Genomic DNA, 24760 nt, shown 5'->3' with positions numbered 1-24760 from the left:
CCTGTTAATTAATGTTGTTCAACCTTGTAGAGTTTTGTGAGAATTCAATGTGATATGGTAATGTAAAGTGCTTGGCATATCGTATGCATGTTTAAACAATAAATTAAAAAATCAAAGCGATTTCATGTATGAATACAAAGTATTGAGTTGGCCAAAGAGTTCGTTTGGGTTTTTCCATAACATCTTACGGAAAAACCCGAACAAACTTTTTGGGCAACCCTATATAAAAAGGAGGACTAAAACACCTATAGGACAAGCTAGTTAAAGTGTTCTGTGAACGATCAGGCTTTCTTGGATAATTTTTTTAAATCCCTGTCATAAAAGTGACAGAGCCAATTTTCCATCTAAACTGAGAAATTATATTTTAGGGCATTAACTTTGAGGATTACCTGGATTTCAAAACACAGAGGCATTTTATAAGAATTCTACTGGGGTTGGCACTTAGGAAGTTTATGAAAAGTAAACATACATGTAAAATGCTTTAGTCTACATCCTCTCTTAGAGAAGAGAAACATTGCTAATAGTAACTTTTTTGAAGTAAGAAACTATTTCCTTCTTTTTCCACCACTCTACTCTTTATTTATCTATTTATTTAATTTTTTTACCATCTTTATTGGAGTATAATGATTTACAATGGTGTGTTAATTTCTGCTGTATAACACAGTGAATCAGCTATACATATGCATATATCCCCATATCCCCTCCCTCTTGCATCTCCCTCTGACCCTCCCTATCCCACCACTCTAGGTGGACACAAAGCACCGAGCTGATCTCCCTGTGCTATGCGGCTGCTTCCTACTAGCTATCTATTTTACATTTGGTAGTGTATATATTGGACCACGCCACTTTTTTTAAAAAAAAAAAAAATTATTTATTTATTTTTGGCTGAGTTGAGTCTTCATTGCTGCACGTGGGCTTTCTCTAGTTGTGGCGAGCGGGGGCTACCCTTCCTTGTGGTGCGAGGGCTTCTCGTTACGGTGGCTTCTCTTGTTGCGGAGCACGGGCTCTAGGCACGAGGGCTTCAGTAGTTGTGGCACATGGGCTCAGTAGTTGTGGCTCACAGGCTCTAGAGCGCAGGCTCAGTAGTTGTGGCAGACGGGCTTAGGTGCTCCACGGCATGTGGCATCTCCCTGGACCAGGTGTCGAACCCGTGTCCCCTGCATTGGCAGGTGGATTCTTAACCACTGTGCCACTAGGGAAGTCCATGACCACTCTACTTTTAAATTATCCATTTTCCTGGAAGTTCTTTGCAAGAAAGAGCATGAAACAAAAGTTAAGTGTTTTGTAATGTTCTATTGTCAAATGTATTAAGGGTGTTGGAAAATCATATCCCTCAGGTGTTGTTTAAAGATTAGCAACACTTCAGTTTTATAAATCATATTTAGGCAAAAGCCAAGAGTCTAGAGAATGAGAGAGATTTGTTTTCTTTTGTTTGAACCACTAGAGATCTGACCTAAAGCTCTTATCCAGCCACTAAAGAAAAGAAATATGCTTCCCTCTTTCTTACCTCTTTCTTTAAATGATGGAGAAATAAGAAAAAGCTACATTCTAGGATGTGATCTCAACTTACAAATGCATGTTACAGGAATAAATCACAAATGCCTCTGTGAATGAAGACTATTTCACCTGCAGAATTACACAGTGAATAATTTCTCCAATACTCTTAGCCACTGTCTTGCATAAAACAGAACATGGCTAAAACAAATGAAGACTTTAAAACACAACACAAAAGACACATACACTCGTATTTCAAACTTTAGGAGAATCTTGTAGGGACCAATATTTCTCTTTTTGAAGAAGAGTTATCAGAATTCCAGCAATGCTTTTAGTATGTTATTTTCTTTTCCTTCTACTATATTCCATCCAATAAAATTGAGTGTAATTTTTTCATAGGAAAAAATCTAAGATGGTTATCTCAAGATGACTGGGTCAGAAGTTACTTTCTTCTTTTCTATTGTATACTTCAAAAATGTTCTATCATAACCACTGTATCATTTTTGTAGTAGGAATCAATGCAATCTTAAAATGGATTGTAAGTTCTGAATCTGGAGAAATTGAAGCAATTAAGATGGTAACTCAGTGAATCAGGAATACATTCTTAATAAATTTCTTGGCTAAGGAGAATTGAAAAAGGAAATCATTACATCACCCCCTTGCCTATGCAGAGGCAGGGCCCCACCCGGAGGGGTGTCCACACTCAGTCTGTGAGTCCAGCAGGGCTCCCATCCCAAACCAAATGGGTCTTTTCACTTCCCACTAACCACTCCCCATTAACTCACAGTTCCTTCCTCCAGGGACAAGTCAGTGAATCACTTTAAAAGATGGCCTTTCACTTATAATTTTTCTTATAATAACCAAACTTGCCACAATCGGAAAATTTAAGGCTAAAGTGTTGTAAGACTTTCCCTGGAAATCAGAACAATCCTTTTCTGAAAGGAGCTGTTTTGAGGCCACCCTGGGGATTTTAGCAACTTTGATTAGCACGAGTCCTGGGATGCAGCCCAGGGCTCCCTGCTGACTTATGTGTGCTTAAAATGATGCTGTGAACTACTCTGACCCATAAAGTTGCTGTTTTGATACTGTTCTCTGGGCCCAAGTATTAAGACCAGTTTCTCCTTTGTCCCATTTGGTACATCAGAAAGTGAGTTTGAATATTAGAGTGCACAGTGGTTTTGCTTAGGATGATTTCTGACCTTTCGCAAGCACAGCATTACAAAACCACAGCCCACTTCCTTCATTTGAAATAATTGTTTTAAAAATAAAATTATTCTTATAGCTAGAAAACTGAACACTGCTATGTCCCTGTTTTCAATCTAAACATGAGACTCATGCCATAGAAGAGTGAACAGATCCAACAAGTTAGGTATAATTGTTTTCCGAGCACTGCTTCTGGGATATCAGCCATCAAGCAAATCTCTCTGGGGATTAGGTATTCAATAAAATGGCTCTATAGAATTACTTCATCATAAATCACCATATTCTATCTATTTTTACGGGGGGGGTGGGAAGGGGAACCCTGCACCATTAAGATGACCATGAAAATTTCATTATAAAGCCCTGCCTTCACCCAATCATAAGTGTATTAAAAATTCTTTTTCTCTGAAGTTTAAATAAAAGCAACTTTCCTTTTAATAATGTTTGAAAAAGATCTTCATTTGTCTAAAGTGGAAAGTTATATATAAAAGAGAGGGAAAATGCCTTTCTCCAATTTACTCATAGATTAAATTTTCATGCTAATTAAAGTTGCTAAAATTAAAAGTGTTGGACTTCCCTGGTGGTGCAGTGGTTGAAAATCCACCTGCCAATGCAGGGGGCATGGGTTCGTGCCCCGGTCCGGGAAGATCCCACATGCCGCGGAGCGGCTGGGCCCGTGAGCCATGGCCGCTGAGCCTGCGCGTCTGGAGCCTGTGCTCCGCAACAGGAGAGGCCACAACAGTGAGAGGCCCGCGTACCGCAAAAAAAAAAAAGTGCAATCAATTAGAGTACAATTCTGAGTCCATGTTTATTCACTCAGTATTTACTGATCCCTTCCTAAACGTCCGGCACCGTTCTGGGCACTGGGCATTCAAAAATCAATAAAACCACTACTACTGGACCAGATAAATTGAAAATAAACTAACTGCAATCAGTCTACATACAGAATTGTTAAAACATAATGCTTGCTCTTATTTTTTTCCCTCAAGAGAATTGTTACATCTAAATCTAATGTTTTTAAAATGCCTTTAAAAAATAAAAGTCCTAAAAAGAAACTTATTAGAAATGAGGCACCGTTTCACCAATAAAACATATGGCTCATGGGGATTCCCAAAGAACACTGAAGCAGACTCTCCTATCTCCAGCCAGGATTGTACCAAAATTGTCCTAAACACATAAACTCTAATAAAAAACAGCAAGTAAACATTGTAGCAAGGAAACATTCATTAAAAAAAATAATAGAGTCATAACTGACTATCCTAGTCCAACTAGGATTCTGAGCAAATCTATAGTGCATTTCCACTATTAATGGGTTAGGCATTGTTTTTTTCAGGGAAAAAAAAAAGAAGTTATACCCAGAAATTACATATATTTCAAAGAAGTAATTTAGTACCTGCCTTCTATTTGCTAAAAAGAGCCATTAATCCTACATTCGTATTATATTGTACCTCAAACTGCTTTATTCATGTGTGCGCTCATCTGTGAACTGAGTACATGAGCATTTGGGGAAATTCTTGAGCATCTTCCTTTCAAAGCACCCCAAACAACCCCCTAGCCCTTCAGCTCCAAGGGTTTTTAATCTGATTGGTCGATTCTGGGAGGAGCTACATTTCCCAGAAAGGAAGGTGCATTATTTCTGTTTTTGAAGAAACAGTTAAATGAATTTCAGTAGAGCTTTTAGCATATTACTTTCTTTTCTTTCCATTGTATTTCAATAAAATTAAGTTTAGTGCTTTTTTAATGGAAAAATGTAAAATGGTTATCTCAAGGTGACTGGATCAGAAGTTACATTTATTTTCTCCTTGATACTATTCTCTACTTCACTCTGTGTTCCGGGGCTGCCTGAGTTTCAAGGTCTAGAACTCCAGTGTGGTACCGGTAGAGACCTCTGCTCCTTTTGGTCCAAGTTCTGACCAGCTTTGAGGGAAAAAACGCCATCCTCCTGGACAGTTCAGTACAGCCTCCCCTACCACATGTTGAAATTTGGAGGCCATGGGTAACAAAGAGGGTTCTCTGTCTCCCTCTGCAATTGTCTCTTGCATACACATGTCACTCAGGGTCTTGAGGGGGTGGGCTGGGTGTGCTAAAGCTCTCTTAGCCTGAGTGTCTTTCTGTGAATGAGAAAAGGGTGTCCCTACTGGCGCCTGGGCTGAGTGCCCTGGGGCTGGCACAGTTCAGCTACCCTGAGGGTGACCTGATGCGGTCCAGGATGTTCCTGGGTCCGTTGGCAAATACCATCAAATACCAGCACCCATCCTAAGACCTCTTCGGTTTCTAAGGGTGACTTTCACAGTGTTTTGAAGTGACTTTGTGGCTCCAAGGGAGTGCGTGAGGGGGTCACTGCAAAGGGAAATTACAAACACAGGGGAGCTAGTCTCCACTCCCATCCCTCTGGTAGCTGTGTTTTCATCTGCTTTTACGTGTTGAGGTTCACCCAAGACTGCTTTAGGAGAAAGGATTCAGCTGATTTTTTGGATTTTTTTTGCGGTACGCGGGCCTCTCACTGTTGTGGCCTCTCCTGTTGCGGAGCAAACGCTCCGGACGCGCAGGCTCAGCGGCCATGGCTCTCGGGCCCAGCCGCTCCGCGGCATGTGGGATCTTCCCGGACCGGGGCACGAACCCGCGTCCCCTGCATCGGCAGGCGGACTCTCAACCACTGCGCCACCGGGGAAGCCCTCAGCTGTTTTTTGAAAGACTGTGAAAACCACTGTTTCTAGTTTACCTCACACCTGTAAAAATGTCCTACTTTAGGCCACAACCGACTCGACTGCTTGATGCTAGAGGCCAGCAGGGGACATGCTGATGAAGGGGGAAGAACAGAAGAGGAGGAGAGGCCCTTACTGCAGCTGGCACCTTGGCTGCTCTTTGCCCGGCAATGTGGTTCCAGCATCAAGCAACCCAAAAGGCAGGCACGTTACCTGTGTAGGTATGTTGACAGCAACCATCATTTCGGGAACAGACTCTTCTGAAGAAGATTAACTTTCCTCATAGCAATCTCACCTATTTTGATCAGCGGCCTAGCACCAATCTGAAGACATTTACCTGACAGAAAGTCATGGGAACAGTTGAGAACAGTAGTTCCTGGCTGAATCCAAGAAAGGGGAATCTCTTCCGGCTTGGGTGAGCCCAAGATCACAATGTCAGCCTCATGAAGCTAGAAAGAAAAAGAAAAACACCACACACATTGTCAAGTGTAGCATAAAGACATGACGATCAACGCCAAATGCCTTCAATGTAACAGACAACAATCTTCAGAGTTCAGTTCCACACGGATGCACTGACAGAATCACTTTACTAATTTACTAATGTAGCTCATATTAGTACAAACCAAACGTGATCATCATATCCTAGAAAAAAAAAGCTTTAAAAATTTCTTCAGGGGGACTTCCCTGGCAGTCCAGTGGTTAGAACCCTGCTTCCACTGCAGGGGACTCGGGTTCGATCCCTGGGATGTGGCATGTGGGGAACTAAGATCCCACATGCCGCATGGCATGGCCACGAAAAGGAGAGAGACAGAGAAGGACAGGTCCATCATTGTGATCTGTACAGCAACAAAGAAAATAAAGTGTTTACTCTTATTAAAAAAAAAAATTTCTTCAGGGCAGTCACTTCAGCATATATACTACGTGTAGTCTTATCATTTACATGTTTTCAACACTAACTGCAATATCAAGAAAAAGGATGGGGCCAAGGAAACGGCACTGATGGGAGGAGGAGACTGCAAGCTGAAGGGGGTGGACAGCATCCTGACTCATGCAGCATCCTGCCGTAGGGGGGAGATAGTGCTGGTCGCAATGAAGCCACTTGAAGATCTGACCAGTGCAGGGAGCCTTCCGGCCTGTACAACTGCATAATCAAAATTAGACCCATATGGAACTTGTACTAGATCCATGGGCAGATTTTCAAGAGCTCAAGCAAGAATCGCATTTTCCTTGAGGTCCTGGTTAGTCTCTTGTCAAACTGTTTTTTTTTTTTTTTTCTTAAAGAAAAAGGAAACAATGCAACCACTACTACAAAAGACATTCACATGTCTGCCCTGTTTGTATTTTGGTAACACGGCACAGGAGGAACATGTCTGGAAGGATGGTTATGAAGCAGGGTGAGAGGTTGGTTCTGGCCTCAACAGAAGAATGACCACCTGTCCCAGTACCAACTAAACAACCAGACTTCCAAGTGGATCCATATGTGGAGGGAGAGAGCTGAAGAAGGAATCTTAGACCCATGGGGAAAATACCAACAGCTGCACGTGTCAGCTCACAAATACGTGAGGTTGGTTTCATCATACCCATTTAATGGACAAGTAAACTGAGGCTCAGGGAGTGTAAGTACCTCTATGGTATGTCCTGTCTCCCTAGCGAACACAGCCTTGGAATACTCAATACTCTATGAGGCAGAAAGAGAGGGAAGCTGACAGCCCTCCACTCTGTAGTGCTGATGGCCCCTCCCCCATTGCTTTTTCCACAGACTTCAATGCCCTGCAACTGACTGCAGACTCTTCAGAATCAAACAGACAGGAACGGAAGACAAAACACAAAAACACCCCCAGTGCCACTACCCTCACCCAACCACCCAACAGCCCAGGAAGTGAACGGGCTCCAATGGTCCTCATCCGCTCTCAGCTTGGACATGCTGATCGCTGAAGATCATGGGGAAGGACCAGGCCAGCTCCTCAGCCCAAGTCTGTAACACTGTTTGGGCAAGAGGCTGCATCAGCTAAAGTCTCAGGAATCTTGGGAACAAAAAAGCCAAGATCTAGAGCAGCTCCGAGCTCCCATGATAGGAGAAGCATGGTGAAAATTTAAATGCACAGGTTAACATCCCAGAAACACCGGATCAGCTGGATCATGCAAATAGGGGAGAGCAATTCAGTGAGTACCGCTAATGAGGCCCGAAGGTGCTCACTGCTTTTCAGCACCGCCCTAAGGCACAGGAAGAGGAATACGTTAAAATGGTATCTCTGTGAGTCTGTATTAATCACATGCAAAAAGAGATCCCTACTAGAAAAACCACTTTTTTAATGCCCAAGTCACAGTACTGTGAACCCGAATTAAGAGGTTTACAGCCAATATTCCCAGCAATCTAGTGCGTTAACGCCCCATGGGTTCTGTACAGATAGAGCTGAAAGGCAGCCAGACTTGCAGGTGATGGTACATTTAGGGGAAAAATGTGTTCTTATGGAAAGAGGATTTTAAACATCTGATAAGAAAATATGTGTGTTCCTTTACCACTGCAGACACTCAACCACAGTAAGACTTGAAACACAGATGCTTAGCGTGTGGCAAGTGATCAGCGAATAAGAAACGCCATTTCGCTGCACTTTCCACGCTCGACGGCGGCAAAAACAGAACATGTTAAAACATCTACAAAAAGGAAGTTAATATGTACAAGACTGCAATGTTCATTTTGGAAAAAGCCAAGGATCACAGGTTTAATTGAGTCCCCTAAGAGCACTTAGTTTCCTCCATGTGGTGTCTTCCGTACAACCTGTTCTTTTCATTACCGATAAATCTTGGAAATCTCATTCTGACCCCTTAACTGTGTACCTAGACTCGGCTCGAAAACGGGCCGTGCTAACAAGCAACTGGGGGGGGCAGCTGATCCCGCAAAGGCCAAAATCTCCTCCCCCAGACGTGATCGCATCGGAGATGCTAATCTTTCTGGAAAGGAAAAGTGCTAGATGCTTAAATCAATAAATAACCCACGAAGGCCCAGGCGAGGTTTTTAATGAGCTACGATTCAAGAAGAATTATCATCTCACTGGCTGTTTCTACTTTCTTCCTCCCTAATGGGAAGGACCCTGGCCAAAGCCTGGCTTGAAACTTTACTCATAACAAAATATTGCCTTCTCTGCTGAGACTTGAGTGGAAGCAGCTTTCAGCGAACCGCCCACTCCCCAGGCAGAAGACCAAATGTTAAAACAATCGCGAGACACAGATATGCAGGCATTTAGCGTGGAGCACGTGGGAATGCGGAGGGTTTAGATACCATGAAAACTACTTTTCTGAAGTCACTGCTTTTTCAGGGAGTGTGGATGGGGGACAGGTCTCAGAATACGGACGGGGAGATGGAGGACAGATAGGACTTGCAGAGTTATAAGGAACCTCACAACTTTGTACTTAGCAAATGAAATGCATTTTAAAATGGAAACTCCAGAAAGGACAGCCCCACCTTCCTAGTTAGAAGACAGGACTTATGCTATCAACGGTTTTGAAAGGGCATATATGAATCTCAGGCATGAGGTCTGTATGCCTACAAAAGGTAGGACAGGTGAAAAAAAAGGTTTGGAGCTATGTCCTGAAGCATCGTGATGGAATTACCTGAGACCTATCAAACCTGCTTCTACATCCTTCAAAAGTTATCAACACAATTCAGAAAATAAAGTTCAAAATGAAGAACAATACTTAAAAAAAAAAAAAAGCTACTTTTCTCCAGCAAACACATGCTTCTCACATTACAGCGACTGAAGAGAATAAAAGAGATCCAGGATTCTTTAGTGAATATACTCTTCACCTGCCATCTCTCAGGCGCCACCTGGGGCAGACACTGAGGTTGCTGAGGATAGGAATATAAAATTCCCTGCCTACAAGATCTGGGAGCTGGGGATCTTCAAGATGGAGGCGCAGGGCAAACCACTGGAATACGGAAAAGAAACAAACGTTCGATTTCTACTTCTTTTGCCCACACAGTTGGTAAAATACTTAAAAACGTTGCTAGTGTTTAACACCCGGCAGTCCCTGTGCAACAGGGACATCCGGCAGCTGTCACACACAGTTAAGTACAGGGAGGGGCCCCGAGGGAGGGAGGGAGGGTGGGAGGTGACCCGGCCCTCATTCTTTCACTTTCAATGAACTGGGACACTTTGTGGTTAGTGCAAGCCGGGTGAGCGGCTTTACAGATCACATCATGTTCCGCAGAAGACTTTTCACGGTGCTCTGCAAGGACAGGGTGTGTCTGTGAAATCTCATGTGGCGTGGAGGCCCCGTGGCCATCTCATGGCAAAGACCTAAAAAGAGTGAAGTGTTCTTCTTTTTTATGAAATGTCACTTTCTTTCAATAAATGCCAAATTCCGGGATTTGCTGGCCTTTTCTTGGTAACAGATAAGTAGCTGTCAGACCGGGCCACTCTGGCTGCCCTCACACCATCAGCTGTGCTTTAGGAAGATTCCTCTCGATGCTGGAGGGGCTGAGAGGGAAAGCATTCTACTGCAGCAGGCAGAGGACAGGGCTGGTAGGAAGCTGGATGCCTGGAACTGAGGAAGGTCAGGAGGATGGGGGTGCAGGCTGGGATCTGCCAGCATTATAGACATAGTTAAAACTAGAAGCTTGGACAAGATCCCCGAGGGAAACAGGTAGAATGGGGAGAAAAAGGTGTTTAAGGCATCTCTTGGGAGCACTCATCGTAAATGACAAAAGACGGGAAGAAATGATAATGACTCTGGTGAGACTCCAGACACAGGAAGGACTGGATGCCTTCAAGCCGGCACCGGTTCCAGTGATGCCCAGTGGCTAAGCAAGCTAAAAGGAAAGAAACTCCGTTTTGGGCAATTAGGAACTCATCAGTGACTTTATTATAGAAATGGGCATTGGCAACCATGCCTGGGTAAACTCTTGCCCTTTGAGTCCAGTGTATTCCCTGACGATGGAGATTTCACTGAGGCAGAGCTTTTCATAAGCAGAGTCCCTGTTTATCCATAAATTATTCAAACTTAGAATGTCTAACGTTTTATTCGAATTAACTGAATATCTACCGAAGGATTCTTGCTTCGTACCCATGGATAAATATACAGACTTTCCTGCAATATTAAGCATACTATCAAAGGAGAACATCAAAATAACTGTGTAAACACTCTAAAGTAAGAATGTCAAACCATGTGCATTCAGATGTTGTAATACTTTGGCAAGATAAGAGAATGAGTCTCAGCAAAAGGTACCTCCCCCACTTCAGCAAGTGATCTCATCCCAGAGAATTTTTTTCCTTTCTGGAATTGCCTATGTTTCTTTTCTCCACTCTCATCTGTGATCAGTAGGACATTATTGGCTTTTAAAATTAAGACCTATTTCATAAATCAGAATGACTACAAGCCACATGGATAACTTGGGAGTATGATCACAGCACTTAGCTCCCCAACTTTTCCCCCAAAGGTTAATAAATGACCTTCCTTTTTCTAAAACGTTCATGTCTTACTTCATCATTCAACATATTTACCGCTCAACGTATGAGAAGAGTGTATCAAAGATAGCCAGTTGTGTCCCAAATGATATAGAAAAGACAGTTAATCCCTCTTCAAGTTTACTTGATTCTCACATAAATTATGATGGATGATAAAAGGAAAATGCAACCTCAAATCCACTAATGGATATACTTTGATTCATCAAGCATAATTCCCTTGGGCTTCCCTGGTGGCGCAGTGGTTGAGTCTGCCTGCTGATGCAGGGGACACGGGTTCGTGCCCCGGTCCGGGAAGATCCCACATGCCGCGGAGCGGCTAGGCCCGTGAGCCATGGCTGCTGAGCCTGCGCGTCCGGAGCCTGTGGTCCGCAACGGGAGAGGCTACAACAGTGAGAGGCCCGCGTACCGCAAAAAAAAAAAAAAAAAAAAAAGAATTATTCCCTTTCTCGCATCCTAGGAAGAAATAAAACTAAAAAGTAGGGCTGAGACACACACAGAGAGCGTGAGCTCACACCTGTGTGTGTCTGTGCGTGTGTGTATGTGTGATGAGAGATAATCTAATATGACAAAGACTCAGAACCACGTAGCACAAAAATGTGGAAAAGACCAACTTATGGTCCCCAGATCCACGAGAAGCAAGCCCCACTTCACAGAGGCAGGACAGCCTTATGATTTACGGTTATGCCGTGTTGAAGTTAAGGTGAATCGATGAGACTGTGGGAAATTCAGCGTTGCGTCGCATTTCCCGCCATACTTGTGCTTTCCAATTCTGAACCCTGGGCTGCACATAGGATTTCTGCATCCCACTTCCCCTGAGTAACTCTCTGGCCTTAGTTGCCTCCTTGGAGAAGTGAAGAAGCTGCACTTGACAGAGAGGAACTGAGGTGCAGAGGGAAGACCGTGGCAGGTGGGGTTTATAAGACCCTATTCATATCCAGGCTCTGCTCCTTTTCACTGACAACCAGGGTCAAGGCACCATACATAACACCTTGCTTTCAGGATATAACGCTAGTATATGAAAACACTTTGAAAACGAAATCTGTACACAAATGTAAGGTGCTTTATCATTATAGATTATGTTAAGACCTACCAACTAGAGTATTCTAATTCTACATCCTTAGGAAGCATTTACACTGGAGAAGAAGGGGTAAAAGATAGAGCCAGGCTCTGCCGATGGTGCGGACAGGCAAGCAGGGATGATCTGTAGGTGGACGGGAGGTGATGTCACTGGCCTGATCTCTGCAGGACACAGCCTGGAGCCCTTCCTTTGTGCAGTACCTGCCTTGAACCATCTGAGACTTCACACGCCCCCTTTGGATCTCACGCCAAGTTTCAACAGATTCTCTCAGATCCCTTTCTCAATGCTGCTAAATATAAATGGCCTGATTTGGGGGCTTTTTAAAAAGTTCTATTCACCTCCTTCTCTGGTGTTAATAAGCAAGACAATGATCAGGCAGAAGCAAGAGTGAGAGGAATGGGAGCTGACATCCAAAGGCATTTTCAGTCCATGAATGTTGAAATATCTGTCAAAGAAACTCAGGGAGCTACATTATCCAGGTCACTTAATCACACATTACTCAGCAGCCTTGGTATTTGCTTGGCACAAGATCTGTGCTGCCCCAGGGTCGGTGGTATCTTCTCCAACCAGCCACTACAGGGGGGTGGGGTGGGGGGAGGGACTCACATCAATGAGGCTGTACTGCATGTCCACACACCTGACCAGGGTGCCCCCCACCCTGCCCTCTCAAGAGGGTGGACACATCCATTCTGAAGAGTGCCCCTGGAGGGGTGGTGAGAAGCCCAGGGCTCAGGGAGCAACTGGCTTCCTTATCTTAGGAAGATATCTGTGGGACTATTAACTGTGGGAATGAAGCAGTGGTGAACTCAACCCAAGTCTAATGTCTTGGGCCTTGGTCCCGCTAATGTTGCCCATCCGAGCTGTCAGATACTTTTGGGTTTTCAAGATTAGACTTTAAAGGTACTTTTAAAGATTGGGTTTTGTGATTATCTGGAATAAGAGCTGACGTGGGCTAGTGGCTAAAAATACTGGCTGTACTGCCACCTCTATGATTTTCAAATTATATACATTTGCACAGTCTCTTTACTTCTCTGAGCCTCAGTTTCCTCATCTATGATATGGGAAGAGTGAGAGTCCTGCCTAATAAGATGGCTGCAGAATCAACGAGATAACACAAGTGAAGGACAGTCCTGGTTCACAGTAACCACTAACCCAATGATTGTTAGCCGTCCTTACTGCTGTTACCATATGTTACTGGTTTAAGGGTAGCCTCTCTGGTGAAAAAGAATTATCGTGCTCATCAGAAACCTTGGAGGACAGAAGGCAGTGGGATGACATATTTAAAGTGCCTGAAGAAAACAAGATCTGTCAACTGAGAATTCTATATCCAGCAAAACTGTACTTCAAAAAAAAAAAAGGGGGAGAAATGAATACATTTGCATATTAAACAAAGTGGAGGGAGTTCGTTACCATTAGACCTGCTCTACAAGAAGTGAAAAGACACTAGTCAGTAACTCCAAGCTGTGTGAAGAAATGAAGATCTCCAGAAAAGCCAGTATTCTTGTATTTTTGGTTTGAAACTACACTTATAATTTCCTACCCGATTTAAAAGACAAATGCATTAAAAATTATAAATATAAAAAAGAAAAAAAAACTTGTGTAACTTGCCAATCCAGTCCAGTTTAAAAGCTAGGGTTGGGCTTCCCTGGTGGCACAGTGGTTGAGAGTCTGCCTGCCGATGCAGGGGACACGGGTTCGTGCTCCGGTCCGGGAAGATCCCACATGCCGTGGAGCGGCTGGGCCCGTGAACCATGGCCACTGAGCCTGTGCGTCTGGAGCCTGTGCTCCACAACGGGAGAGGCCACAACGGTGAGAGGCCCGCATACCCCCCCCCCAAAAAAAGCTAGGGTTTTCCAGGAATTCCCTGGTGGTCCAGTGGTTAGGACTTGGCGCTTTCACTGCCGTCGGCCTGGGGTTCGATCCCCGGTCAGGGAACTAAGATCCTGTAAGCCACGTGGCTCGGCCAAAAAACAAAAGCTAGGGTTTTCCCCACAATCTCTGGAAAATAGATTACTTTTTCAAAATCTCATATGTATAATACACATATATTTAGAATTTTCCAATTCCCTTTTTAAGGCCTTTTGTATGCTACGTACCGAATTTAAAGTGGAAATGACTTTGTGATAATTTAGCTTGGCTCAAGAAAACAGCCTACTTTGATCCTTCAAGTGTGAAAGACCTGTATTTTTCCTTCTTCTGTTAGTGCTAGTTTTGACGATCTCCGTGCTCAGGAGAAACAAGATCCTCTGAGACAAACAAAATACAACGCTTCTCTTATTCTGGGGTTATTTCTTATACACGCAGCTGGGATCGACCTGATTCGTTGCAGCTGGAGGCCATTTCGCCATCATCTTCCAGCTGCGCCCGACCACAGATTCCGAAGAGGCTTTCCAGCCAGCGGAGCAAGTGAGGGCGTGTGAGCACAGCCCCGGGGCGCCTGCCAGCCTCTCCTCCCAGGAGAGGGGTACCACTCCGCCTCATAAATACTAAATGCAGAACATTTGCTTTTGGTATCAGAGTGAACTCCTTGGGGTGAGGAAGAGGACATCTCCATATCTAGGCCCATTTTCACAGGGCGGATGGCTGTCCCCTCCTACATGAGGGTGTCATTCCACTCCAGAGGCCTGGGGAGCTGAGTGAGGGGCCTTCGTTTGGGTGGAGGAAGGAGGGCGATTCCTTATCTGGACCCAAAAACATCACACCCAGTGCTTTGGGGTACCAACAGCTGATGCTCCACAGTGTGTAGCTGATTTGGGTCAGTGCCCAGACATTCTTCCCCTCTCCCATGTAAATACAGAACGCGTCTCAAAGCAGAATGCATCTTTGTTTTGATGCTGCAAAACAAAGCAGGAAACTTATTCTTAATTTTCAATCATACGCTCAGAGGGGCATAAACTATCAAGCTACCAAATACAGAAGTCAACTCTCTTTCCTGTACTTCTCTAAAAAGGCAAATCTCAATTCTCATGTTCAGACTCCATGAGATTTCATGCGTAATCAGTATCCAAAGACTATCTTTAGATCTAGGCAGGCTGTTAGAGAAGGGATCCATTTCTATGTAACTAACTCAATGTAACTACTCCTCAAAATCGTAGGAAGGACTACTATTCCTGGAAGGAGTGACTGGTAAACCAGGAATCCCCAGGAGACATGATCTGAAGTGGAGCAACTTGAGTAACACAGGCATCAGGGAAGGAAGAGGTCCACAGCCCTGGAGGTGAGGACCAGAGGGAGAGCCCAGACTGGCCAAAGCTGGGCACCCACTCTCTCAGGGACACTGTCTCTTAGTTTTCCTCCAATAAGGAACCCTGGGTCCTGATTTTTTATTACCTCCTTACAGTGTGATTACCCACTGGCCTTTCCATTTCCACACTGAGAATCAACTGCACATCCGTATGGTGAAACTTGCCAGTGTCCTTCCTGACTCACCATCAGTAACAGCCAAGCTATTACCAGGGATCCTGTGCTAAGCAAACTTACGTGATCACTGAATTCTCACAGCAGCCCCATGAGGCAGGGAGTATTATGATCCCCATTCACCACATAAGGAGACAGGCTCAGAGACGTTAAACAACAGATAAGGCTTGAATCCAGAGCTGTCTCCACCAACGCCTATGTTTTATTGCTTCCCGAAAACACAAATGTTGTCTCTGACTCCAGACCTTCAAAGACAGTTCCTACTGGTTGCAGCAGGCTGCGACTGCTTCAAGGTCATCCCAAACTTGAAAGGCTACGGGTAGTTCAGGAGGTGGTGGACAGGACTCCAGTGTTACAGTCCCCTCCTGATCCCCAAACCCTCACCCCCCTGGTTTTGGAAATCCCCCACCAGATGGCCAACAGGGGGTCTTGTCCCATGTCAGGTACAAACAAGCAGGTAAGAAATGCTTTTCAAAGATAACGTCCTGTGACCTAATAGCTATAATCCTTTGCTTGCTCTTTGCTCTCCCTGATACTTAGCATTGTTGATAATGAGAAGATAAATGGGCCATAATCTTAAAATGCACTGTTCAGATGCACTTATAATGCACTATCATCTTAAAATGCATTGTCGATGGAATCAGAAAACAAAAATCCGAATCTGTTGTTAAATTTATACTTTCAAGGATTCTCACAGTGGAGGCTTTCCGAGGGTGGACACAGCCTGTCCCGTTCAGGTGTCCTGGACACTAACTTGGGCCTGGCTGTTCTTTGCACCACATTAATTGCAGTCACTGTGGTCTGCGGAGGGCGCACTGACCCTCTGAAACCAGGCCCCGCAATGGCCTGTGTTTTAGAAAGAAAATGTAGGAATACTGAAACGTCAAATGTCAGGCAGAAGCATGGAGGCCTATCAGCGGGGAGGTAAGTGACTAGTGAAGTTGGCTCCTAGCACCAAAAAATGGAAAGATTCAGCCTTTATCCTGTGGTGTGAGGGGAGCCTGTTGTATGTAAGTAAGCCAGGTAGAGAGGGCCAAACACCAGAGACCAACTGAACTTTAAAGACAAGTACAGGGAGCCCGGAATTTTTCCCTATTTTTGGCTATAAAGTTGAAGCAATAAAAAGAGTGGAAGTTGACAGCCTATAAGATTCACAGCGGTGCCACTCTAAGTGCCACGGACTTAGGAAAACAAAATGTGCGTGCAACGTCAGCTATTGAAAAGAGCCTTCTTAGACATGCGGGAACCAGAATGCTATTCAATTTCTAGATTCTCTAGAGAATAAAGCCTTGTAATCATCATTCTCAAAGTCAGGGTGAGCTTTATCCGAAAGAGTCAAGGTGATTTATTTCCATAATAAAAAAAGCACTTTGAAAGATGTCTTTGTTGTTCAAAAATACAGATACAACTAGCAAAAGTATCTGTGACAGCTGTGAAAACACTGAATTGCCAATGAAGGCATTTTTCTCTTTTTCGTCACAGCTGTTCAGTTCAGGGCAAGTTTACTGTCCTCTTCTACTAAGCTTCCCAACCTAAAATCCTGGCCTCTATGAAGTATGAAACATTGTCCTTGAATTTTCTTGAATAGGCTGCCACCACGTGGTGACCACTGAAAAAGCACATAGGTTTGAGTTTAATTGCAAGACCATGTTGCTGGGCTATTTTAAAACAAGAAGCAATTATGTACATCAGATCCACCTGCCACTGAAAAATTACAAATCTCAGTCGAGAGGCCCGTCTCCCCTGGACAGGACTACAACTTGTTGGTTTCCATCCTCACGCTGCGAAGTGAAGACCATGTATTTTTAGATTTTAGTTAATTTATTGTACTTAATGCGCTTTTAATTTAACTTCACTTTGCTTGAAATCTGTGAAATTCATTGTCAGTTTTTGAAATTAAAAACTTTATTAACTATTTCAGACATGGAAATGTAAAAGAATAACATAACACACCTGGACATCCCGCCCATTGGCTAGTTGAAGGAAAGGCATGACCAACACAAGTGAAGGTCCCCTAGTCTCCTCTTACCTACCTGCACATCTTTGTCCTGTCATGGTTTTCCTGATCTGGTTCACAGTTTCTACTCCTTTCTTTATACTTTTACTTTATATGTATGGAGCCCTAAAAATATATACGTGGTACTGATTTAAAACCCTATATAAATGGTGTTAGATGAAATACAGCCTTCTGCAACGTGATTTTTTCCAATGAATGCTGTTTTTAAAAATTCTTTCTTGTTGATATTTACAGCTTTAGTTTTCCTCAAAACTGTCTTGTTTTTGTCCTTGTGCTTCCATGTAAATGGAATCAGCTTGTCAACGTCTACACAATAATATTATGTCAGGGTTCTTTTTTTTTTTCTTGCGGTATGAGGGCCTCTCACTGCTGTGGCCTCCCGTTGCAAAGCACAGGCCCCGGACGCGCAGGCTCAGCGGCCACAGCTCACGGGCCCAGCCACTCCGTGGCATGTGGGATCCTCCCAGACCGGAGCACGAACGCGCGTCCCCTGCATCGGCAGGCGGACTCTCGACCACTGCGCCACCAGGGAAGCCCTACGTCAGGATTCTGATTCTAATTTATAGACTGATTTGGGGAGAATTAGTACCTTTAAGACAAGTCTTATTGCGCTTCCCTGGTGGCACAGTGGTTATGAATCCACCTGCCGATGCAGGGGATATGGGTTCAAGCCCTGGTCCGGGAAGTTCCCACATGCCACGGAGCAATGAAGCCCATGCGCCACAACTACTGAGCCTGTGCTCTAGAGCCCGTGAGCCACAACTACGGAAGCCCGCGTGCCTAGAGCCCATGCTCCGCAACAAGAGAAGCCACCGCAATGAGAAGCCCGCGCACCGCAACGAAGAGTAGTCCTCGCTCTCCGCAACTAGAGGAAGCACGCACGCAGCAAGGAAGACCCAGTGCAGCCAAAAATAAATAAATAAAATTAATTAATTAATTAATTAAAGAGGAAAAAAAAAGATGAGCCTTCTTATCCGTGAATATGGTATCTCTGCTTTTAATTGGGTCTTCTTAATGACATTCATCAAAATTATATAATTTCTTTCAAAAGGTCAGAAATAACTTTTGTTAAATATATTCCTAGATATCTTATATTCTCATTGTTATCATAAACTGTATTTCTTTAAAAATTAATTTTCTAACTGTGGGGAGTAGTGTTTAGAAATGCAATTGATTTTTGCATGTTGATCTTATATCCAAGAACCCAGATGAACTCTTACTAATTCTGATATTTTAATAGGTTCTTTTGGACTTCTTATGTAATCATATTACCCAGGATTGATGACAGTTTGGTGTCTTCCTTTCCGATCATTATGAATTTTCTTCCTTTCTTTCTTCATATTACTGCATTGTCTAGGAATTCCCACACAATGCTGGTTAGGAGTACTAATAACAGGCGCCCTTGTCTTTCCTAATTTAAGAAAATGTTTCTAATGTCACTGTTAAATGAGATTTTTCACTCTAAGTTTTTATAGATGTTTTATCTTGTTAAGGAATTTCCTTAAATTCCTAGTCTAATGTTTTTCTCAGGAAAAAATCATAATGAATATTAGATTTTATCTAGTGACTTTTCTGCATCTACTATGGTGACAGTATAGTTTTTAATCTGATAATGTGGTAAATTACATTAATACATTTTAACAGATTTTAATGTCAGACCCCCCTGCAATCCTATGATAGTCCCAATGGGATAGTGGATTTGGTTTTCTATTTTGCTAACGATTATTTCATCTATGTTATAGGTGAAATTGGCCTGTAATTATCCCTTAGCATCTTGTCATTGTCTGCACTGGGCACTCATACAATGAGTTAGGAAATGTTCTTTTTCTATTCTCCAGAGAAAATGTTCTTTCCTGTGGTAACTCATTTATAAAACGACCTAGTGCCTTTTTTTGTTTGCTTGTTTGCTGGGTAGACTGATTCAGTGTCTTCAATTATATATAAGACTACTCAATTTTACTTGAATCCGTTTTGTAGGTCACAGTTTCTAGGAAAGTTTTCATTCCATACAATTTTTCAAATTTATCAACATAAAGTTGTTCATATTCTCCTTTTTAAAAAATAATTTTTGCTTCTGTGGTTATGTCCCCTTGTTTGTTCCTAACATTGCTGGTGTTCTCTCTTTTTGTCTTAATTACTTTGGCTAGTGGTGTGTCTATTTTACTAGATTTTTCCAAGAACTATCTTTCGGCTTTGCTGATAACCTCTCATATTACATATTTGTTTTCTATTTCAGTAATCTCTGCTCTTTTGTTTTCATCCTTTGAGATTTTCTGCTGTTCTTTCTCTAACTTTTTACGTTAAACGATCAGCCTATGCATTTCAGTCCTCCTTTTCTAATATAGGCACTGAAGGATATGTTTCCAACATGAAAGATGCTTACCTTGCTTTGAAGCTGAGGTGTTTTCCACTGGGAGCTCATTGTCATGGACCCTTTTCTCTGGAACAGGCATTGCAGGGTGGCTTCCAAAGACCCATGGGCTCCTATTACCAAGATCTTCTTTCCATCTAAGTTGACACCTACCCACCAAATGGAAATTCAGTATTATAATCAAAACTTCAAAGTCTTCCTCCCATACAGCTTTAATGTAAGGAAAAATAGCTTTTATTTTAATTTAATTTAATTTTTGGACAGGAAAGCAGCATTTATTGGTGGGCGTGATTAAGGAGGGGACAGCACCAATGCTCTCATGAGTGAAGGGCTTGCCATTTGTCCAAGGGGCCACGATTAGGGATGTATTTGATCCCACAGCTATCTGGGATGAGCCACTTTTCTACCACCATGTTTTCATATTCATCCACATTAAACTTAGTAAATCCCCACTTCTTGGAGATGCGAATCTTCTGGTGGCCAGGGAACTTGAACTCGGCCTGTGCAGGGCCTCAATCACATATTCCTTGTTCGGCAGCTTGGCGCGGATGGGCATTACGATTTGGCCAATGTGGACCCAGGCCACTGTGCCCCGGGGCTTTCCAAAGGCACCGCACATACCTGTCTGGAGCCCAGACTGGGGACAGCATGGCAGACATGAACGTCCACTGGAAAGGGCTGTCTCGAAGTCCCTGAGGGCAACCCATACAGGCAAGAGGCTGCACACACTACCAAGGAGGCTGCTGTTTGCAACCATTGCACACTGGGCTCCCATGGGGAAAAGAGCAGGGTTGGCTCAATAGGCTGCAAAAAAATCGCCTTTGAAAACTTGGCCCTCTGAGTACCAAACCTACAATGACTATAAGCCATAACTTATTCCTTCTTTGCAAACTTTATGGTAGAGTGACCTAGAATCATCATTCTAATTATCCATGTGATGGAAAAACACTGTCTATACGGATTATCTCAGAGACTTGAGCTTAATGGCTAATGTCCTAAAGGTATATCTTGAAAGTTAATCTTCTAATAGAACTTTGGTATATATTTTGGAATTTTTGTTCAATCATTTCATGTTTGGGTGTAGGGGAGGGGCATTGTCTCCTTTTCACTCAAGCTGGTGTACAGAAAAAATTAAATACTGATTACTGAAAGAGATACTGCTCACTGATAGATCCTAATCTAGGTTTCTATACCCGAAACTATATCTGACAGCTTCTTCATTTAAGTTTTAAATATAAAACTTATCTAGGTTTACATATTGACAGATATGAGCTGAAACTTGAAACATTTTTCATTGTGGTTATTTTGAAGGTTTCGTAAGAGAAACTGAGAAAACACAGGTTAATCATTCATCTTTACCAATTTCTCTTTAAAATTATAATACAGCTAATCTTTATTAGAGAAATTTGCCAGTCATTCATATCTCCTAAAAGATGAGAAAAATAAAGCTGACACTGAGTATCGCTTCTGTGTTTCAATAAGTATCTTCCAGAAGCAAATCCTTACTAAAAACTCACATAAATAACAAAAAATAGAAAATAGCAACATTTCTGAAGGAGCATCATACCTGACTTTTCAAGAAGTTCAATTACAGCTCTGGCCACAGGTGAAACAAAACACTCATGGGCGTCCCCACGTACCAACTTCCCCAGGTTTACATCCGTTACTCTGAATCCAAAAATAAGAGAACAAGTCAGTCAAGCTTGGCCAAAACTCACTCATCTATAATCCACATGAATTAATCCCAAATAACAACCAAGTCAATATTTGATACGATGAAATACAATTTATCTTTTAAGGCAGGACAAGAAAAAATTAAATATAAAATTCTCTCTGCGTGGTTGTTTGGGCCTCTTCCCTCCCTCATGTGCAGTGTGTATCTTGGTTAAACATTAACCAGGGCTTCCCTGGTGGCGCAGTGGTTGAGAGTCCGCCTGCCGATGCAGGGGACACGGGTTCGTGCCCCGGTCCGGGAAGATCCCACATGCCGTGGAGCGGCTGCGCCCGTGAGCCATGGCCGCTGAGCCTGTGCATCCGGAGCCTGTGCTCCGCAACGGGAGAGGCCACAGCAGTGAGAGGCCCGCGTACCGCAAAAAAAAAACCATTAACCAGAGCTCTTCAAAGATGAGAATCCCTGCTTATTTTTTTCTTCTGACACTAGCGGTGTAACTTCTTAAAAGACCAGTGTTCTTTCCCAGCTCTGTAGGGGGTCATGGTGACTTGCTGCTCGCTCTGTACATGCTGACCTGGACTATGTATCCTTGGTGAACTTTACGTAAAACATCAGTATGTCATTTTGATGTTTGATCCTTTCTCTCAAAGATGTATGTGACTGTGCCTTCGACTTCTAACAGGCGGAACAGTTCTCAGAGCTTCCTGAGAATCTGCTTCCTGGGTTATAAGCCCTGGTTTGGCTTGAATAAAATTCCCTTTCTTCCTTCTTAACTTGATCGTTAATTGAATTTTCATCGACAGATAGGTAGGATATATTAAATTATTAAATAGAAATGAAAGAGTGAGCAGGAATAGAGGTCATTAGCTTCTAGAGCAGCCCCTCAGGCAACTCCAACGTGGTCCCTAGGAGTCAGGACGACGTCGGGCGTTCTGGTTCTGCCTGGACAGCAGGACCGCAGCTGGAGGCCACATGGGGCTTCACTGCACAATGCTAGGGAGCTCTGTTCAATGGACGGCATGGAATGGTGGCCCTGGATGTGTGCAATGCTGTGGTCCTGCAGCCACTTTATCCTGAGGAAATTTACATCTCCATCAATATCAAAGTCCAGAACCAATCCTAGAAATCAGGGGTGACCTAGCAAGACTTGGATTCAAGGTCTGATCCCCACTCGACATCAGTACTTATCTCCTTAAGGAAATCAAGGAAAAAAATGAGGGACCATGATCTTTCAATGCCTTCTGTGTTCTTCCTTGGTCAAACCAAGGACAAAATAGTCCCTAACTATTTAGCTTAAATTGATGGTCTCAATACAGGTTAGTAACAAAATAGAGATACTTGGAAAACTTTTCATAATTCTCTCTTTTTATGAAAGACTGGAAACTACATCTTGATACCCTAGGATTCTGGATGTTTTCTAATTGATTAGAGCCTCTTCCCCCTTTATGGTTTGTCTGCTATAGGATCGGAGATTTTCATGACAATCTTCTACCCATGTTTGAGTCTGCCCTAAGTCACAAGAGAAGGCTAGGATAATGGGGGAACATGGGTATGCCAGTGAGGTGCTGGTCACTCAATCCAGTCCCTACAAGACTAACGTTATAAATTTGCTTACGACCCTGGAATGCTAAATATATCACGTTCTTTCTGGCCACGATACAAACATTTCTTATTTCCATGGAGGAAGATGAGGTTTTTAACTTCCAGGAAACATCATGAACTCCCATATGGATGGTCAGTATTCCCTGTCCCATGAAGCTTACGTCATGACATGAGTCTAAGACCAATATCAGAGCACCTGATATTCACAGTTTTTCCCTCAAATTTCAAATAAAACCTCACGTTATGAATGTAAGTGCTTGCTTTGTTTTCCTCCGCTGGCCTGGGACTACGGCAGAATGTGCTACTGTGGTGAAGCAGGTCCCTGGGTTTTTTCTCTCGTTTGGTAGAATTATTAAGGAAAAGGAAAAGCTATTAGAAGAGGAGAGCTGGCTAAGGACTCTGTAGGTCAGACAGGAGCTTCTCAAATGAGTATGATTCGGCCAAAATGGCACCCAAGCACTACCAAAGGGCAAGTGTATTTTCTCAAATACATACTTCCTTAAGCATAATTTTACAAGCCCTCCAACTCCTGAAATATTTAGAATGATTTCATTCATGGCTCAATTACTGACATAGCTGAAAGAGAAGAATTTTAAGGAATTCACAGTAGAAAAACTAGTTTAGCAGTGAGTCGATTGTTTTCTTTTCTATGTTCTCACCCATCCACATCTTTTTCTGGTTTCAAGGCATTGAGGATTTTGTTGCTAAATGAGGTCTCGGAGATCTGAAGGGCAAGGCCATGTATTCTGGTGTCTTCATTAATCTTCAGGATCTCATCTATGATCTAAAGTGAAAACTAAAGTCAGTTTTGCAAAAATAAGACCCAAGAACAGACACTTTATGTCAAAAATAGATTCATGAAAATGCATCTGTTTTAGTTTCTTTTTTCTCCTTGTTGAAGACCTGGTGTAAAGCAGAATGAAGAAGTCTACGTTCCCTCTAACCACGTTTATAAAAGCTTGGCTGAATTTTTTAGTGACTTCAAGTCCTTCTTATCGCTCTATTCTCTGCCAGAACAGAACAAAACAAAACCAAAGTTCAACAGTTAATAAAGCTGAAATCAGCAAAAGACAATTCCCTGTCCACAATCAGATCTGAGCCCAATGCAATGCCAACTTTCAGGGAGGCCAGGACTCAGGAACCTCGAGCATTCCAACCTGGCCCAGAGAAGCCTGTGTTTCAAGCACACTGTGCTTAACCAAAGCTTACTAATCATGACTCAGGCCCTCCTGTTCTCTGGACCAGAATGGCATGTAGAAAGCATTTCCAAAGGCTTATGACGGAAAACCTCTAAGCATAGATAGCTCCATTTTACAGGAAACACTAAAATAATTTGCTGTTTATGAAAAAGACCAAAGCAGTTTGGGAAGCTAATATAATCGATATTGAATGGCCACGTATGTCTTTAAATAAGCAATGCTCTGGCCTCTCTGTTTACCTCTATTTTACGCCAGGATTTCACTTAGCAATGTTACTTGTTGATAACTAAGAGAGATTCTAGCTCGTAGATATGGATCTCACTATGAGAAGTGTTAGTTTACCATTTCTGTTTGACTATCTAGCAAAAATCATGATGGTATTTCTACCTGGTAAGAGAAGAAAAAGCTATTTGATATATTCAGAAAACTCAGAAAGAAAATTTTGTTTAATATTCATCATTCTGTCATTCATTCAACAAATGTTGAATGTTTTGAATATCTACCTTGTACCAGTTCTGAGTAAAGGAAATACAGTTGTAA

General features: G+C 42.9%; 1 protein-coding gene across 13 annotated transcripts in view; it reads right to left on the bottom strand.

Moving 5' to 3' along the window:
* The window catches only part of MTHFD1L (methylenetetrahydrofolate dehydrogenase (NADP+ dependent) 1 like), a 227690-nt gene that overhangs the window by 190551 nt on the left and 12379 nt on the right, over positions 1 to 24760 (bottom strand). For all 13 annotated transcript variants that reach the window (XR_013830711.1, XM_079938749.1, XM_079938748.1 and 10 more), the window contains 4 exons: positions 23681 to 23805; positions 21315 to 21415; positions 19760 to 19896; positions 5737 to 5848 (listed from right to left, as the gene is read on the bottom strand). Coding sequence is in view for 12 of the 13 variants with exons in the window: in XM_079938749.1 (XP_079794875.1) it covers positions 5737 to 5848; positions 19760 to 19896; positions 21315 to 21415; positions 23681 to 23805 (475 nt within the window). In the remaining variant the exon portion in view is untranslated. The remainder of the gene's footprint in view (positions 1 to 5736; positions 5849 to 19759; positions 19897 to 21314; positions 21416 to 23680; positions 23806 to 24760) is intronic.

Source organism: Stenella coeruleoalba (genome assembly GCF_951394435.1).
Source record: "Stenella coeruleoalba genome assembly, chromosome: 12".
Classification (NCBI taxonomy): domain Eukaryota; kingdom Metazoa; phylum Chordata; class Mammalia; order Artiodactyla; family Delphinidae; genus Stenella; species Stenella coeruleoalba.
The sequence above is the reverse complement of the archived record's forward strand: the minus strand, read 5'-3'. Positions and strand labels throughout refer to the sequence as shown.